We start from the raw sequence: 16,875 nt of genomic DNA on the forward strand, positions 1-16,875 counted from the left end.
ATGTGGAAACTGATCAAATCTGAAATCATTAGTGCCCCAAAGCCCCTGCCAGGGCCACCAGGACCACATCACAGCCAGGGTTCCCCAAAGTCAGAAGAGACTGCCAAACCCCTCCAGATGCCATGAAGACAGCAAACATCTATGACTGTTCACGGAAGGGTTCCCTGCTCTACTGCAGCTATAGAGAGAGTTGTACACTCAAGAAACCAGCCACAAGCCGGAAATGTTAAACCACAGCTCAGGAGCACTTCCTCACGGGGAGCACCAGGAGGGTGTAGGAGGCCCAGCAGGCTGGCCACCAGATCTCTCGCACGAAAGGCCTGTGCACCAGCAACCCTGCGCATGTGATCACAACAGGGTGATGGGGACTGAGGGCATGGGAAAGGCATCCACCTACCCCCACCCCCAGGGCCTCAGCTCCTGGGCTCAGGTCTCTCTCTCTCTCTCTCTCTCTCTCTCTCTCTCTTATAGGACCAGAGCCTACTGGTGCTCAGCTGGTCAGTTTTCAACATGAAGTCTACTATTGCTCATTGTTTCTAGCTTCTGGATTTTTGTATAATTCCATACACGTGGTCTTTCAAATGCCATCCCATTTAAGAATGAAGGCATTTTCCTAAAAAGACAAAGACCATCAAGCAATTTTCAAAAAACTAAACACCACACTATGAACTGCCTATGAATTCCATGCATATATTGGAATTCTCACTTATCTTAATTAAATCTAAGAGTTATCAAAATAGAAAATATTTTTTACAAGTCATTTTTTAATTTGTCTAATTCTTCACTCATTCCCTCTGCTGAGCTCCTCCTTACAAGGTATGAGTATGTGCTGGAAGAGGCAAAAAAAATTCTCAGCAAGCCCGAAAGAGCTGGTGGCCTGCTGAATAGCCTACTCCAGGCCCGAGCCTCTCCTGGGACGGCAAAGGGGCCCTCTTGGGGAGAATACCCAGCTCTGTACCTCAAAAAGAGAAAGCAAGCCAAGAGATATTGGAGGGAAGTTTAGAATTTCTTGGGGCGAAGTGTGATTTTGAAAAGATGCTGAGTAAATAAGCCACATGTTGAGGAGAAAGATACTCATCATGATAGTGAACAAAGGTCTCTCAGAGTTCTGACTTATCATAACAAGGAATCAAAATACTTCTTCCACACTGACTTTTCCCAAGCATTTCCACAAACAGCTTTATCTCAGAAGTGCCAGGAGAGATGGCCTGCCCCCTTTGTTAGGAAGCACTCAGAGGCCAGGGGAAAGTAGGGGCTCCAGGTGGTGATGAGGTAGCCAGCTGACTGCCCAATCTCTTGTCCCTGATGCGAGGGGCTCCCAACGAGATTTCCCAGGAAACTATATACTAGACTATGAGAGCCAAACTTCTTTATGCTTTTTCATCCACCTAACATAGACCAGGATCAACAGAGAGGGGAAAAAATAAAAGGTTCTGGGAAGAAATAAGCCTCAGTTTTTCTGCAGAGAGGCCTCCAGGGGACCTCTGGACACTGGGATCATGATGGGCTTGGGACCAAGGGGTCAGTTAGAGGACAAGCACAGGAGAGCCCCCCTAGACCCAGGACTCAAACAGAGACTTAAGGAGCCCCATCCCTCCTCAGCCTCCAAAATGAAAGGAACAAAGAAGCAACTAGGTGGGAGGTCTGAGTTTAGCTGCCATGAAGGAAGCTACCAGCTCTGGCAGGGAATACAGGGCCAGTCACCTGTATGGCTGAGCTTCAAGCAACGGTATTCTCAGCCGTTGTGGAAATTTCCACATCAGCACTTAATTTACTAATAGGTGGAAACACCCAAGCACCTGTCATCACACATATGTACACACATACATATGTGAGTGTGTATGCATATGTGTATAACCAGCATAATGGGATTTGCAGGCTGGAGCAAGGGTCAGGCAACCTCCAGGCCTTTCGGGTCGGCGCCCAGGAACGCTCAGCAGGCCCCTCTTTCCACTTGGTGTCTTGGACTCAGCATCAAGAATGACCATCTGGTCCACTCAGAAATGAGACTCTCAGAGGCTCCCATGGGCCAGCCACTGGGATTGATGCCCTTTCAGGCTCCGCCAACCCCCCATGTGCTCAGCAGCCAAGTTCCTCACTGAGGGTTTTATGAGAAGATGACTCAAACCATGTCAACGTACAGACACTGCCAATCTTACACATCAGCCATAAATGGGAAGGGACACACTGTGCACATGAAACAAAGAGCAGTTACAAGGACACATGATGGGGTTGGGGCCTGCTTCCTGTCGTCCTAATTAATGGCTCATCAGAACTTGTTGAGGCTTCCTAGGTACCCACTCCTCAAACAAGCACAGTGGTTGTGCCTGATCTTTGCCTTTCAATAATGTCCTTACACGATACAAACAAGCGACTCCGAGAAAAAGAGTCAGCTCCTTACAGGCGGCTCTGAGATCACAGAGCCCAACACCCTTTCTGGAGCAGGGAGGTTAGCCCTAGAGACAGAGCCAGGGGCTGCACAGGAGTAACTGTGCCAATGAAGAGCTGCCTGTCCCCATCAGTACACGTGAAAATACACGATGATAAACACAGAAATCTGCTGAAGGCAATTCAACAGGGACAGAGAGGCAAGTTCTTGGCAAGTGCAAATAACTGTCACCTCAAAGGGACACTCATTAGCTATCCTCCCATGTGTTCCACTGGAAGGGGAAAAGAGTAAGTTGACACCGTGCAAAAATCAGGAATTACTGCAGCAAAACAGAGCAAATGCAGAGACAAAGAAAAGGAGACCAACCAGCCACTTAATGGAAAGGATAAGACAACCAGCTGATGCTGTGAATGGGTGTGAATATTACCTGTGAGCAGCATGTGGAGATTTAAGTGGCTCTTACTTCAGACCAGTACACTGTACACGGACCTTGGAAAAAGCAAACACAGAGTAAACCATATACTGGGGGCTGGCTGGTGGCAAGGAAAACGCGAAGCGACCCTTCCTCATTGGGAAAGGCAGTAACTATCTGGATTGATACTAAATATACCCTGGTTAGTGAGACAGCTCAAGAGACACTTGCAAATCAAAGGACTAGGTTTCTTTGACAGACCATACCTGAAGGAAACAGGAGATTCAGAATTAAAAACTGGTACAAAGGTTGGTGTTCAGTATGTTTTATCTTTAAATGGCCTAAGACAGCAGCAGACTATTCCAAAGTTTCTAAATTTCACAAAGTGCATTCTAAGTTTCAATGTTGTCACTGCCAAGATGCTCACCTGGACAGTTCAGATCTGCCCCCTTGTTCTGAGTGACTGTTCAGTATACGTAAACTCTACAACCGGCAGCCTCCCTGTGGCTTCCACCCAACCACAGTGAATCCACCTGACTCTCAGGCAGGTGCTACCGTCACCCCACTGTAGACATGAAGCTGGGGTGGCCGAGACTGATGACAGTGGGTGACTGGTGGGCCAGTTGTGCACCCCGCCAGCAGGTTGCAGAGTCCATGCCCTAGCCTCCCTCCCAGGAAATACAGAGTCCCACAATTAACCTGCGGATAGGGAAATGTCTATCTGTATGTTACAGGGAGCATTCCGAATGATGTGGAATTTTTGTTTGGGGAGCGGAGGGAACCACTCTAATGCTAGGATATTCAGCAAGACCAGCAATAATAATCTCAATGAAAATTCACAACATGATGCCAAATTCTAACAAACTACCCACAATAACGATGAATAAAACCATGGTTAAACTCGGTTCTCTCTGTGAAACTTTCCATTTACTTGGCCATTTTCCCATGGACGTTCAATTAAAAACAACTGTGAGAAAGTGAGCCACCGTGAGCACTGCACAACCAGGCAAGGACACAAGCCTCTGCTAGCCCAGAAGCCTTTTAGCATTTATTCACATTGTACCCAAGTCAGAGCCAGCAACCCTAGGAGGAGACCTGCACTGTAATTTTTGATCCAAATTGACTTTAATAAATAATTCTGATGACACCAAAATCAACAAGCAAGAAAAGAAAAACTAGATAAACTATACTTCATCAAACCTAACAACTTTTGTACTTCAAATGTCACCATCCAGGAAATGAAAAGACAATCCACAGAATGGGACAGAATACTTGCAAATCACAGATCTGATAGAAGAGTTGTATCTAGAATATAGAAAGAACCCTTCCAACACAATAATAAAAAGGCAAATAACCCAATTTGAAAATGTTAGGCAAAAGATTTGAGTAGACATCTCTCCAAAAATAAAAATACAAATAGTCAACAAGCCCATTAAAGACTTATTGTGGTGATTACTTTGTAAGGTATATAAACAATGAATCACTATGTCATACTCCTGAAACTAACATAATAATGTATGTAAAAATAAATTAATTTTTTTAAACTGCAAGCAAAGAAAGAAGGGGAGAGAGGTCCTGTATGAACCTCAGTTGACCCTTGAATAACCAGGAAAATACTGAAGCAATATTGATACAACTGAAGTTTTAAACAATAACTACTTGACAGCATTAAAGTGTCAACATTTCAGTTGTGATAATGGTATCTTTTAGACATATGTAAGACAGCAGGAATCACGTGCACACACCAGTGAGGAAGAAGGCCCAGACTGGCCCTGGTTGGGTGTGGCTGAAGTTGAGGATGGCCACCTGGTCATTCCTGATTCTGTCTTCTTTTGCTTTTGTGTTAGAAAATTTTTATAGTAAAAAATGGAAAGCTACCTCATGACAGGGCTGGATTTGGACTCTGGGGTTACTCTGTCCATGTGGTGGCTACTCTGCTGGTGTTTACTGGCTGTCTGCAGGTTGCTTGCCGTTCTGGAAGGCCACAATCTACTCAGAGACACTTCGGAAGACTTCACCCGCACTAAGTTTCTCTGATCCCCTAGAGCAGCTGCACCTACACACAATTCTGATCTCTGCCAAAGTGCCCTGGAGTTCTGCCTTGTTTCCAGGGCAAAGGTAGGGGTTCACTGAGAGAAGATGACATTGGGAAGGTGAGGGCAATGTCCTCCTAAGATGCAACCATAGCTGTCATTAGCCAAGTAATTAGGATATCAGCTACAATTTAAACTACAATAATACCATAAAGTTACTTTAAAAATAAAAACTTAACTTGCCTACTTCAAACAAAGCAAACACTCAACTGGAGATGCCACAGGAATCTCTGGGATTCCTCTGGCACGGCTCCTGGGACCACATGGAGAATACACCTTGACCGGGGAAAGTCTCACAGTCTCTGAGGCATCTGCTTGAACAAACTGTGTTGCAGGCAGCCTCCCCAGGCTTGCCCGTCCCACTCTGGAAACGTCCTTCCTATCAGGTTTCTGGGATATCATGGGGGCAGGGAGCAGTGACACGCCTTTTCAGTGAGTCTGTCTTACAAGGGAATCTGTCTTACAAGGAACCTTTTCAAAGAGCCACGTCCTAGGACGATTCTGTGAAAGGTCAGAGGAGACAGCTGCAAACACTCCCGTGACTGAAAGCGTCCCTCACCCAGGACAGAGTGGAGGAAGCCGGCAGAGAGAGAGAGAGAGAGAGAGAGAGAGAGAGCCATAATTACCACTGCGGCTTGGCGGGAATGGCAGGGATGGCGGGGGCGAAGCCGGCGGAAGCCTGCAGCCTGGACCACCGGGGTGAGCGGCCGGCCCTCTGTGGCTGTCCCTGGCGAGTGTCCCCATGCTGGACGCCAGGCTGCCAGCAAAGCCTCACTCACTGCTGCTTTCTTCACATGTGGTTTGATTGACGCAAATCAAGAGGCAAGCAAGTGATTCATCACTGTCCCAGCACCGCTCCCACAGAAATGGCAGAGCCCAAGCTTGCTGAGTCACCGGAGAACGTTCCCCTCGCTCTGGAGGCGCTGCTGGTCTGAACTTCCACACGCAGACACACGTTTGGGCTCCTAAGTGCGGCGGCGGCGCTGGCAGGGCCACAGCATAAAGAAATACCGGACACTAGCCCTGCCAACCAGCAACAGGATAGGGGGACAGGGGGACCGGAGTGAAGAGGCAGTGGCAGTGACCACTAGCCCTGTGCCTGCTCAGCTGGTGCGTGCATACATGCGCTGGGGACGCTGGGCGTGGGTCCCTTATACACCAGCTCCAACCTCAGTCATTGGTCCTACTTCTAGTACCTCAGTGTCATGCACACCAGGATCCCTGCCTTCTAGGAGCCCATGGGGAGGTGACAAGATGAGGGGTCCCAGAAATCCCCCCATGATGCCTAGTTCCACCCCAAGGGACAAGGAAGACACAGCCCCCCATTGCCTGCCTCAGTTGGAAAAGCCTCCCAGAGGAGGTGAGCAGGAACTTTCTAGGTGGTTGGGGCGGGAGGGGGGGACACCTTCCAGGCAGATGGAACAGCATGTGCAAGGCACAGCAGGCTGACAGCGATGCAGTGCAGGGAAGGTGGCCCTGCGGGGTGAGAGGGCAGCACATGAGGCTAGAGAACCACAAGCAGTCAGGAGGGGCCCTGGGTGCACTTCTCGGCAGGGGAAAACCATGGAAGGGCTTGGGAGACAACCAACCCAGGAGATGGCACACCAGTCAGGACTGGCATTCCAAGCTTCCCCTGAGAATGGGCACAGCAATTTCTTTCCTGTTCCCTGTCACGTTAGGCCTTCCTGAAGGCACAGGGTGAGGGCCCAAGTCTGGGAGGGAAGGTGCACAGGGGAGAAGGGCCTTTGTCCAAGCCAAGTGCAGGTCCAAGTGGGCACACAGGCCACACCCCAAAGAGACATACACAGGTTGAGTGGAAAAGAGCACACTGAAGGTCTCCGAAAGGCTGACACTAATAGCATAAGGGTGAACCACCTCTGCTCCCACCACAGGGCCCCATGCCATGCAGGTCACATAGCAGGCATCACTGGGTCCTCTGAAACAGAAGAGCAGCCCTGCACGCAGCTGGCCTGCCCCCAAAGCCCTGACCTGGTTGCCTCTGTGTCCCCCAATCGCCCCCACAGCACTGGGACAGCAAGCACTGCTGCTTTCCCAGCAATTCCATCCTGGGCAGGGACGTTCCCCAGGAGTTCTGGCCTTAACTAACTCCAAACACTCGGGTTCTCAGGTCTGGCGGACACAAATAAGTAAGACAACTCTTCTCCCAATAGGACAACCTCCACACCAAGTTCTCTACCACTCAAAGCCACCTGGAGACTGGGGTTTCTGAGAAATAAATTTGTGCTCACCATCAGCTTCAGATCATTATGTCACCAAACCCCCCACACAGATGGGAAAGAGAGAGAAAACAGATCAGCAAGAGAGTGGCAAGCCCAGGGGAGAGGAAGGTGTGGTTCACTTAACTCTGAGTGAGCCCTCCAGGGCAGTCTGCTGAGAAGTGCCTCCCCAGCCAGGATCCCTGCTACCACAAGCATTTAAGCTGCTTTTAAAAATACTTGACAGTCTAATTTGCAAAGAAAAATTTTTGAGTATGGAGACATATCTCCTACTATGTATCAAAGTAACTTGCCCGAGGGTTTTAGCTTGCTTTAGCTTACCTCCTAAAAAGCTTCTTGACCCTCCCTCTACAACCACCTCCCTGCCCCTAACACTGACACAGCACTCATCCTCTTCAGCCAGGAAAGACTAATTCAGGAGCAACTGCAGAGAGGTCTAGGAACTGGAGATAAAGGGCAGGACAGGTGTGTGGCCACATCCCCAGGCAGGGAAAGGAGCTGGGAGGTGACTGCTCAGCAGCAGTGGCCCACAGGCCCTGTGCCCTCTCTAGATCTCAGAGCACTTTCAAATTCAAGCATAATAATAGCCTTTACTTGCAAAAACAAAGCCATGATTTGCAGTCCCCTGGAGACTTGCCTCCTAGAGGGTGAGGCCTGAGATCTGTGCCAGCAGAGGAGACTTTGTTTTATGTGCTGAAAACAGTGACTAAATAAATGAATTATTAAATGAATCAATGGACAAACTGTCTACCTGGCACCAAGCTACAAGCTTACACTCAATCCCCTAAGCCTTATGACAAATGCATGAGATAGGGTTTGTTACCCCCATCTGACAGATGAGAAAGAGTGAGGCACAAAGAAATTGAGCAACGTTGCCACTGTCTGAGATGCAAAGCATGGATGCAGACTGGCCTCGCTAACATCAAAGTCAGTCCCCTCCACTATCCGAACAGAAACCAGAGTCCTGGCTCCCAGATGGAGCACGGATGGAGGAAAATGTCCCACCAGGAGGACAGGTGTGACAGGCAAAGGGAGGAGTGAACACAACAAAAGAAGCAAAGTCATTAGCTGCAGATCTCCAGTGAAACACCCACTGTGCCTCCTGCCAGTAGGTGACAAATGGGACCCAGAATTAGCCCCTGCCAGCCGGGCTGCAAGAAAGAAACTGGAAGAAGGCTAGTCAGTGAAAATGTTTCCATGTCCTCCCCAGCAGAGAAGCTTGGCTGCATAATTAAATAGAGATATTCCTTCTGGGAAAAAGAACAAATGCAAATTCTTCTTGCTGGGTTTCTCCAGCCCTTTTCAAAGCCAGGAGTGTAGCTCTCGTAAGTTTCCCTCCCCACATTCCAGAACGTGTACTGTGGCCCATGAACCATGTTCAGCCCACCTCAGGAACCTTCACTAACAGGGCCCTTGAGCCTCTCTCCAAAGCACACTAATCTCCAGGAACCTGGGATTTTAGGCTTGTTGGCTGAGGAACTAGTCACTGTTGATAAAAGTTCCTCCTAACACCTGAGATGCACACTGGCTCTGTTTTGTCAACCATGGAAAGAAAACATGTTGGTAAAAAGAAAACAGAACATGCCATATGGAAGTTCACACTGTACATGCTTTCATTTGTAACTACGCCAACATCCCATGAGATGGGGACAAAGTGAGAAACCATTTGTATCACCTGAAGAAAGCGAGCCACAGCACTCAGATACACTTGTTCCAAACTCCTCTGTGTGAATGCCCAAGAAGGTGGACAAAGACAAAGCTGTTTCAGAGTAGCTGGCCACAGTAAGCATTCTGGTACCTGTGACCAACAAAGCCATTGAGTGAATGACAGGGTAGTTGTGAAGAAATTAGCTGGATACAGAGGCAGAACTGAGAGTGAACATACAGAGGTGAAAGACTTAGGGAGTAAAATGAGATGGCACAACATTTATTTACTCGGGATCTCTGGCGAAAAGAGCAAAGAAAACGATACGATGTTTGAAGAAGCACTGGCTGAGGATTTCTAGCATTGATAAAAGCACAGATTCACAAGCACAGAAGGAAAACTTACACCAAGGGACAAAGGTGTGTCCACACCTAACACATCTGCACAGAACTGTGATGACGAAGACAATGTTAGCAGTCAGAACAGGCCGACATGGAAGGGACGACCACTGTGCAGGCATCACACTTCACAATCACAGGAGCCACAGACAGGAAGAACACCCTACCTGTTGCAAAAGGTGGGGGGAAAGGTCCTCTTGAGAGGTTTTAAATGATCCTTCAAGAATGAGGGTGAGATAAGAGACATTTTCAGGTAACCAAAACCACTTTATCACCAATAGACCTTCTAACACTGTTCTTGAGGGATGTGCATCAGGTGGAAAGAGTGGGACCAGGAAGGAGGGTCTGCCATGCAGCAGGGAATGAAAAGCACCTGCACTGGGACACCACAGGACTGGAGATGACCGGAGCACTGCAGGTTCTGAGGACTGTGCACTACAGGAGAACTGGATGTTTGTTAACACCTGACATTAGGATTGTTAGTGTAGGCAGCTAGCTCGATATTAACAAAAGAGAAGGGAACAAAACTGGCTAAGCCTAAGCCTGATTAAGTCTCGAAGTTACTGCGTCAGACACCACAGGTGAAAGCCGAACCCCCACTAAGGGGATTCACTTCCCTCTTTACCCCAGGTAGGAAGGAAGAACAGGCTTTCCCATCTCCCCAGAGGGCAACCAGTCCACTTGCCTGGACTATGGGGAGGAATAAACAATAAAGGGGGAACTCCTATGCACTGTAGAAACCAAAACCGTGCAGGGATGAGGCAAAACTTTGAGGCATGGGCAGTAGGAGCCAAATAGCAACATAAATGGGCAGAGTCTAGCCTGGAAAAATCTGAGGAAAGGATTGTGTTGGATAAGGGGGAGGGCCCAATATAAGCCTATGAAGGATCAAGAAAAAGATTGGTTAGCTTGAAAGAAAGCCTATTCTCTCCCAATCCTGAGGTAATATAATCAAAGCTTAACAAAGGCCCCGCTCAGTAGCACGTATCCGTTCCTCCATTGGTTTGCCTGCATTCTCTCTTAGTAGCAGCCATGAGGCTCTAAGTGCAGGTCCAAGTTGGGTCCAAGCATGGTCCTGGGTGTGGCAGCGCAGCTCCAGCTGGAGTGCAGCTAGGAACAGCTAGCCAGATGGGAGCAGAGACTATACTGGACTACTGGAGCCCCAGGTGATGGAATCACAGTTCTGTATCCTGAGCCTCCTGGTGGGCACTTACGCTCACCAGGCCCAGGACTTCTTCCGGAGTGAGAACGGAGCTGAGCCACCTGGTCATGGATGACACATTGGGCAGCTGGGGGCAGTCCTTTGTTACTGCTCCAATAAATCTTACCAGTACACCTCATTCTCGTACGTATGGGTCCCTGAAATATTTTTCTCATGACACCGTGGAAGAACCCTATTTCCACGGCAACAGGATGATGCACTTGTCACAATAATGAACCAACAGTGATATATTATCATTAGCTAAAGACCATACTCCATGTAGGTTTCTGAGTTTTCCCTCTGTGTGCTCCAGGAGCCCACCTGACATTCAGTGGTCATGTCTCCTCTGGCTCCTCTGGGCTGTACTGGTCAGCTATTCTGTGGAATGTCCCTCAGTTGGATGTGTCTGATGTTTTTTTCATAGGGTTTTATGTTTTCAGAAAAAAACACCCCAGAGGTGAAGTGCCCTTCTCCTTACACTATACCAAAGGAGTATACCTATCAACACGACTTTCAAAAACCGGAATGAATATGAAAATACTAGGCGCCAGCACCTGTTCGATATGCCTCACACTGGATTTCAAGGCAACGTGCAGCCTATATAGGAGAAAGGCTGAGGACTAATGGGCTGCAATTCAACCTCAGAAGTTAGGAATGATACCAGATGACAGCAAAATAAAGTAGAAGAGCGGAAATTTAAAAACTAGAAAGCAAACTAAAAAGGGAATAACATCAAAAATTGGTTCTTAAAAATTAACAAAATATGGTCAAAAGAAAGATATATAATGTTTGAAATGAAAAAGGGTACATAACTCCAAATCCAGCAGAGATTTCAAAAGATAAGAAAATATGATGAACACTTCACAGCGATAAAAGATTTAGATGAAATGAACAAGTTCCATCTGAGTACCTTCAAACAGAAACCCAAGTTCCCAAGGGAGAAGAACCATAACAGAATCACCCCGTGGGCTCTGACAGCACCATTTTGTTGTAAAGCCTATAGCCTGTGCCAGAGGGCCTTATGAGAAACCTGAAACTAGCAAGGAAAGAAGGCTTAAGGTCATCACTTGCTTGCCAGAGTTGGTGCTGCTGGCCAAGGCCAAGTGCGGGGCTGGGGTCCATGCAGTGAGCGCACAGGCCATAACAGCTGTGATGCTGAGGGGCCCGCTGAAAATAGCAGCATTTGTTTATATCGCCTGAGAGCGAGCCTTTCAGCCCTTTGGGAGGGTTGTCCTGGGGTGGAGGTGAGGGCAGGGGCGTGGGGGACATGCAGTCAACAGTGGGGACTTCAGAAGAACGTCATCTAGAAATGGTGGAGCAATAGGTGACTCAGGAAATGACCGAATTCCACTGCTGTTTTCTGGAACTTGGCCTCTAAGGGGAGCAGATGCTCAGTAAGGCAGGGTTGGGCCCAAGCCAGCCTGCTGTTGAGACCTCACAACTGAAAACAGCTTTAAAGGACAACCTACAATTAACATGGGAACAATTATCTTCCTAATTTAGGTTAATTCTACTGCGCAGCGCTGGTTGGCAGGTTGGGGGGGGAGGATGCACTGGAGACATCCATGTGGGTGCTTTTTATTTTCTTCTCCAAGGCCACACATTTTAAATATCGTAAAGAAGATTTAAAACGTCCGCCAGCTTCTTCTAGAAAAAGGGCCTGAGCTCCCGACAGATAGCTCCTAACTCAGGCTGTAGCCTCCTCCTGGAAGTGGCCAGCTGCATGTGCAAGGAAACAGAACCTTAGTTCTGAGGAGGTCACCGTGCAGCCTTGTCTGCAGACCCCCATGCATTCCCGGCAGGAGGAGCGCAGGGAGGCCATCCCCACCCCAAGGCAGTGGGGCTGGACATGGGGTGTTCTGACACACACAGTCCTCAGTCCTGGGAGGCACCTGTCTCAGCAATGCTGGTGCTGCAAAGCGTGTGCGGGAACTCAGGCAGCAGCCTTTTCCAGAATACCTGTGAGGCCTCGGCATGACAGTCACGGTGAGGCCCCGAGGCCCCAGGCCTGGCCTGGCAGTAAACAAAGTGCTCTGGCTGCTGCTCTTGTGTGGCAGGAACACAGACCCTTTCAGCATTTGTTCTTAGTCTGAGGCCTGACGCAAAGGCCTTTGAGAGCATCTGCGATGAGAATGTCAACAGCGCGTAAACACCAATGGACCCTGCTGAGCCAAGAAATCTGCCGAGCAGCCTTGACCAGGCAGTCCCAGCAAGAAACCAGAGCAGCCTCGGCCACTTGGCAGGGTCTGAAAAACACACACACCCTCTCACCCTTATTTAAAATGAGCACCTTTACCTTCAGAAGAGCAAATGAGTATGCCTTCTGGACATGAATGCCAAAACAGTGATCAGGTCAAAGGGTGTGCCATTTCCCATGTGAGGACCAGTGAGTGAGTGGGGCAGGAGGTGGACAAGATACAGTTTCTTTTTCTTTCTTTTTTTTTCTTGTTCTTTTTTGGAATAGGGTTGGGATGGAAGCAAGTTCCCAGGAGCCAGGGAAGCTGTGCTTTATGGGGACTTGGGGTGGACAGACCTCCTTTAATAGCCAGCCCATGAGCACAGCCCATTCGGGCCTCTAAGCGGGAAGAGAACATTTTCAACTTCAGTTACCATCCAAACAATAAACAGGAAACTTCATTAAAGAGATTACTCTTTCTAATAAAAAGGAGCTAGACAGGAAATGAGACTACCCAGCTGGCCTGCAAGCCCTGACCTCTGCCTCGCCTGGCTACCCTCCTCTCAGGTCATCCACACCCTGCACTGGGACACTGACCTGCGTCACCTGGACACACAGCTCAAATGTGTGTCCTAGCACATCTCAGTGGCATGCACACCCTGAAGACAGGAACACTGGCTCCACCCTTCCTCAAAAGACTTTAATGGGAAAATATTCATTACAAGTATGTGCTAAGCACCAGAGGGCTTTCAATGATCTACTTGCAGTAAGAAAAAAGGAAGCAAATGTACTAGAAGACATTTTTAGAAAGAGGCCATCCAAGTTATTCCCTCCCTCCCCTACCCTCCACATCCTGCCACATACACAGTGCCCTCCCAAAAGGCTGGGTGGTTTAGGTCATGTTCATGTGCTCTATACCCAGGTGGCTGAGGCGAGGACCCCACTAACCATGCATGTACCACCCCAGGCAGGTGAGCAAGGCCCTAAGGCGGAGAGATGGGTGAGTCATGGAGGGACTTGTCCTTGCCGCCAGGGACCACAGCAACCCACTGGTCAGATCTGCATTTTGGAAAGGTTCTTCTAGAAGCCGTGGGATAGGATAATGGGAAATCGGAGCTTCAGTAGGGTCAGAGTAAAGCACAGGAATTAAACAATTTTTAGAAAGGATAAGAACATTTGCGAAGCTGATGAAAAGTTGAGGGTGGAGAGAAAGAGAAGAGCCATGTCTGGGCCAGGGTTTTGGGTGGGTGGGGCTGTCTCTTCTGGGAGGGGAAGAACAGGCGTAGAGACAGTTAAGGATGCAGAACAATGTTCACAGGTGACTCAAAGTCCATCATGGGCAAGGCTCAGGCGAGAGAGCAGAGCTGGGCACAGGAAAGGCAGCTGTCAGGACTCACCCTGCCCAGGGCAGGAGCACAAGAGGGAAGGGATAAGCTGGAAGATTGGGCCTTGGTCTGGCCCCTGCTTCTTGGCCTCTCCCCAGGGATACTGGGAGGGTCACCTGGTCAATACTGGTAAGCCTCAGAACAAGGCCAGAGGGTCAGAAAAATTCTGTTCCTGTTCTTACCCCACAATTAACCTCAAAGACTCTACCGGCCCAGTGTGAAGCAACTGTCAGGCCAACTTGGGACAACACCCACCAAGGCAACTCTCATGCCGTTGATCAGTCCAAAGGGTTTCCTATAATATGGAATTACAAAATATAAAGAGTAAAATGCAAAATAGCCAAATCTAGCATTCATCAAGGAGCCAGTCACGCAGGAACCAACAAAACAGGACAAGGACATGGCAGTGGACTGGAAGGAAATAGTGATGTGGTCAGAACATTGAAACCAGTGACAGGATTAAAAGGAAATTTTCCCCATCTTCAAATGTTTTATTCTTTTCAGCATTTTCTCCAACAAACAGTTCCCACCTTACGGTTAGAGACAAAGAACACAGATCTGTGGGCTTCCTCTGAAGTGGCTGCACCCTCCATGCCTGCACCTCTCCAAAGTTGCTCTTTTCTGCTCACTGCCGCGTGGAGCCTCATTTCATTTCTTACACAACATGTTCTCACCAGAATCAAGAGCAGCAACAGAATCACTCCCAATGACATTCTGTGTGAACAGAGCGGAAAATCGGCCACCTGTGTCTCCCACAGCCACCTTCTACTGACACCAGAAAGGAGCATCTTAGGAACTGGGAACTGAGAACTCTGGGGAAGCTTCCCTGCTCTGTCGCAAACTCCCACTGCATTTGCTTCCCACTGGGCCCCATTGCCAGTCTTTCCCTTAAATGACAGCCAGCCAAGCCTCGAGCTCTCGTATGAACTGACCATTAACTTTCACTCAAGAGAGAACAGTTTTCCAGGATCCCCAATGCTCCCATTTTACAGACGAGGCACAGAGAGGCTCAGGGACTGCCCAAGGTCCCAGGCAGGAAAGGATAATGCTCAAGCAGGAGCCCAAGCAGACTGACATCAGGAGCCATGCCCCGAGCACTCTGCTTGTACAGTCAGAGAGCAGTCATGCGCAGAACGCACATCTGCACATGTCCGTGTCACCATCTAGCACACACGGCAGTCATGGCCACACATGTGCCTTGGGAATGGACGCGGGTGCTATCCAAAGGAAGCCTTCACTATCAGCCCAGTGCATGGTCCCTGCTGACAGCCATGGTGGGCAGGCCCAAACCCTGTCCCAGAGTACCTCTTCTGCTGGTAGCTTGTTTCACTGCTTATTGTCTCTCTTTTTAAAAGGCAGACAACCAGCTGAGCGTTATCTAAAGGTCATGACATTTCCCGTGGCCTCAGATATCTTTGCAAGGTTTCCTGGGATCAGGGTCACAACGCTGGCTGGCATTTAAGAGAACCCATGCTGTTTTTTTCAGGGCTTCCCTTTATCTCATCATTTCTGGCTCTTTTTCCTTGAACAGTCAATAAATAACAAACCTCAGCGATGCATCCCAATCGGCTTGGGGACAGTGAACTGGGTGCTTGTCAGACACCCAAACTCTGGAGGTGGCTTACCCGAGGTCCAGGAGTGGGGCTCAGGGATCAGGGTTCCACCTACATCCAGAGATTCTGGGTAGCAGATAAATTTAGAAAACATGGGGTTAATGGTTAACCTCACTCACCAGACCTGTCATATGATCTTGGACCTATTTGCTGTAATTTCCCTCGATATTCAATAATCGATTATTCTTGCCAAAGAAATGAGATAGTGATCTAGATGGCTTCCCAAAGATATCCCCTGGGGCATAGAAAAAAAGTTACAAAACTTGTATTTATGTTTACTTTTTTATTTTAAAAAAGGTATTCACTTTATGCTACTTAATACAAGGGCTGGTCCCAGTCAGCGTATCCCCTCCCCCGCTCAGCCTGACCCAGTGACCTGTGGGCTCTGCCGGGAGTGGGGACTAGGGTGAGCAACCAGGGAAGCCCTGTGCCCCCAAACCTCTCAAAATGGGGACGAGGGGCATCATTGCTAAGCCAAGGCAGTGACCTACTTGGAAGGTGGACACTTTAGAGATGAAGTCCCAGAGACCTGGGCGTGGTGCCACTGAGCTGCCACTATGCCACGGGAGAACCTCATGAAGACTGGGGCTTAGCTCAGAGCCTGCAAGGAGGGGCCTCCTGAGGACACAGACACTGTCCACTGCAGAATCCAAACCCCAGCAAATCCAGTCTGCTTCTGAGAGCCACAGGATGAGGAAGGAGCTGTTTTTGTTGGCCTCCTAATTGGAACCCCTCTAAATAAGGGAAATGGGTAACAGAGCCAGGAGCAGACCGAGCACAGTTTGTACACTGACACAGGTACAGGCTGGAGGGTTGACCCGCACACAGTGTTCTGCTTGCCATCGGCCTGTGGGTCACTGTCACACTGAGGGTCCTCTTCTGAAGCAATGGAGATTCTGCTCCCTAGAGAAAGCCACTCCCCTTTCCAGTGGCCCATTCTAGGGCTCAGCAGGGATGCTGCACAGTCAGTCCACAAGCACAGGTACCTGGGACCTGACCCAGGCTTCTCACTGATCTGGCTGGTCTCTCTGGACAAGCGGGGCTCCTTGGAGGCTGGCAGACCACCTGGGCATCACGGGGATGCGAGAAGATGCTTCCAGAACCTGACTCACAGTAAGGACCCATAACACTAATGCCTTGCATCTTAGGGAGATTCGAGGCACCTTAAGTTCGAATGTGTCCACACTGAAATACTCTACGAGTCCAGCAACCCTCGCAGTTACAGTCCCTATGCCACTACTGTCTCTGGAGTTCAGGGGTCTCCTTGTGCTGAGTGCTTCATGGAAAAGTCCCGATGAGCATCCTCAGAGGCATCTGGCCCTGTCT

At 49.0% G+C, this 16,875-nt stretch overlaps 1 protein-coding gene across 6 annotated transcripts in view; it reads right to left on the reverse strand.

The window, feature by feature from the left end:
- The window catches only part of HDAC4 (histone deacetylase 4), a 233,521-nt gene that overhangs the window by 144,892 nt on the left and 71,754 nt on the right, over positions 1-16,875 (reverse strand). The window contains exon 3 of one of the 6 annotated variants that reach the window (XM_070422528.1): positions 2,817-2,878. The exons of the other annotated variants lie outside the window; for them this stretch is intronic. Within the exon in view, the coding sequence (XP_070278629.1) occupies positions 2,817-2,829 (13 nt within the window). The 5' untranslated portion in view covers positions 2,830-2,878. The remainder of the gene's footprint in view (positions 1-2,816; positions 2,879-16,875) is intronic. 6 annotated transcript variants of the gene reach the window in all.

This window comes from Myotis yumanensis, unplaced genomic scaffold, assembly GCF_028538775.1.
Source record: "Myotis yumanensis isolate MYYU_CA2020_CCGP unplaced genomic scaffold, mMyoYum1.0.hap1 SCAF_8, whole genome shotgun sequence".
NCBI lineage: Eukaryota > Metazoa > Chordata > Mammalia > Chiroptera > Vespertilionidae > Myotis > Myotis yumanensis.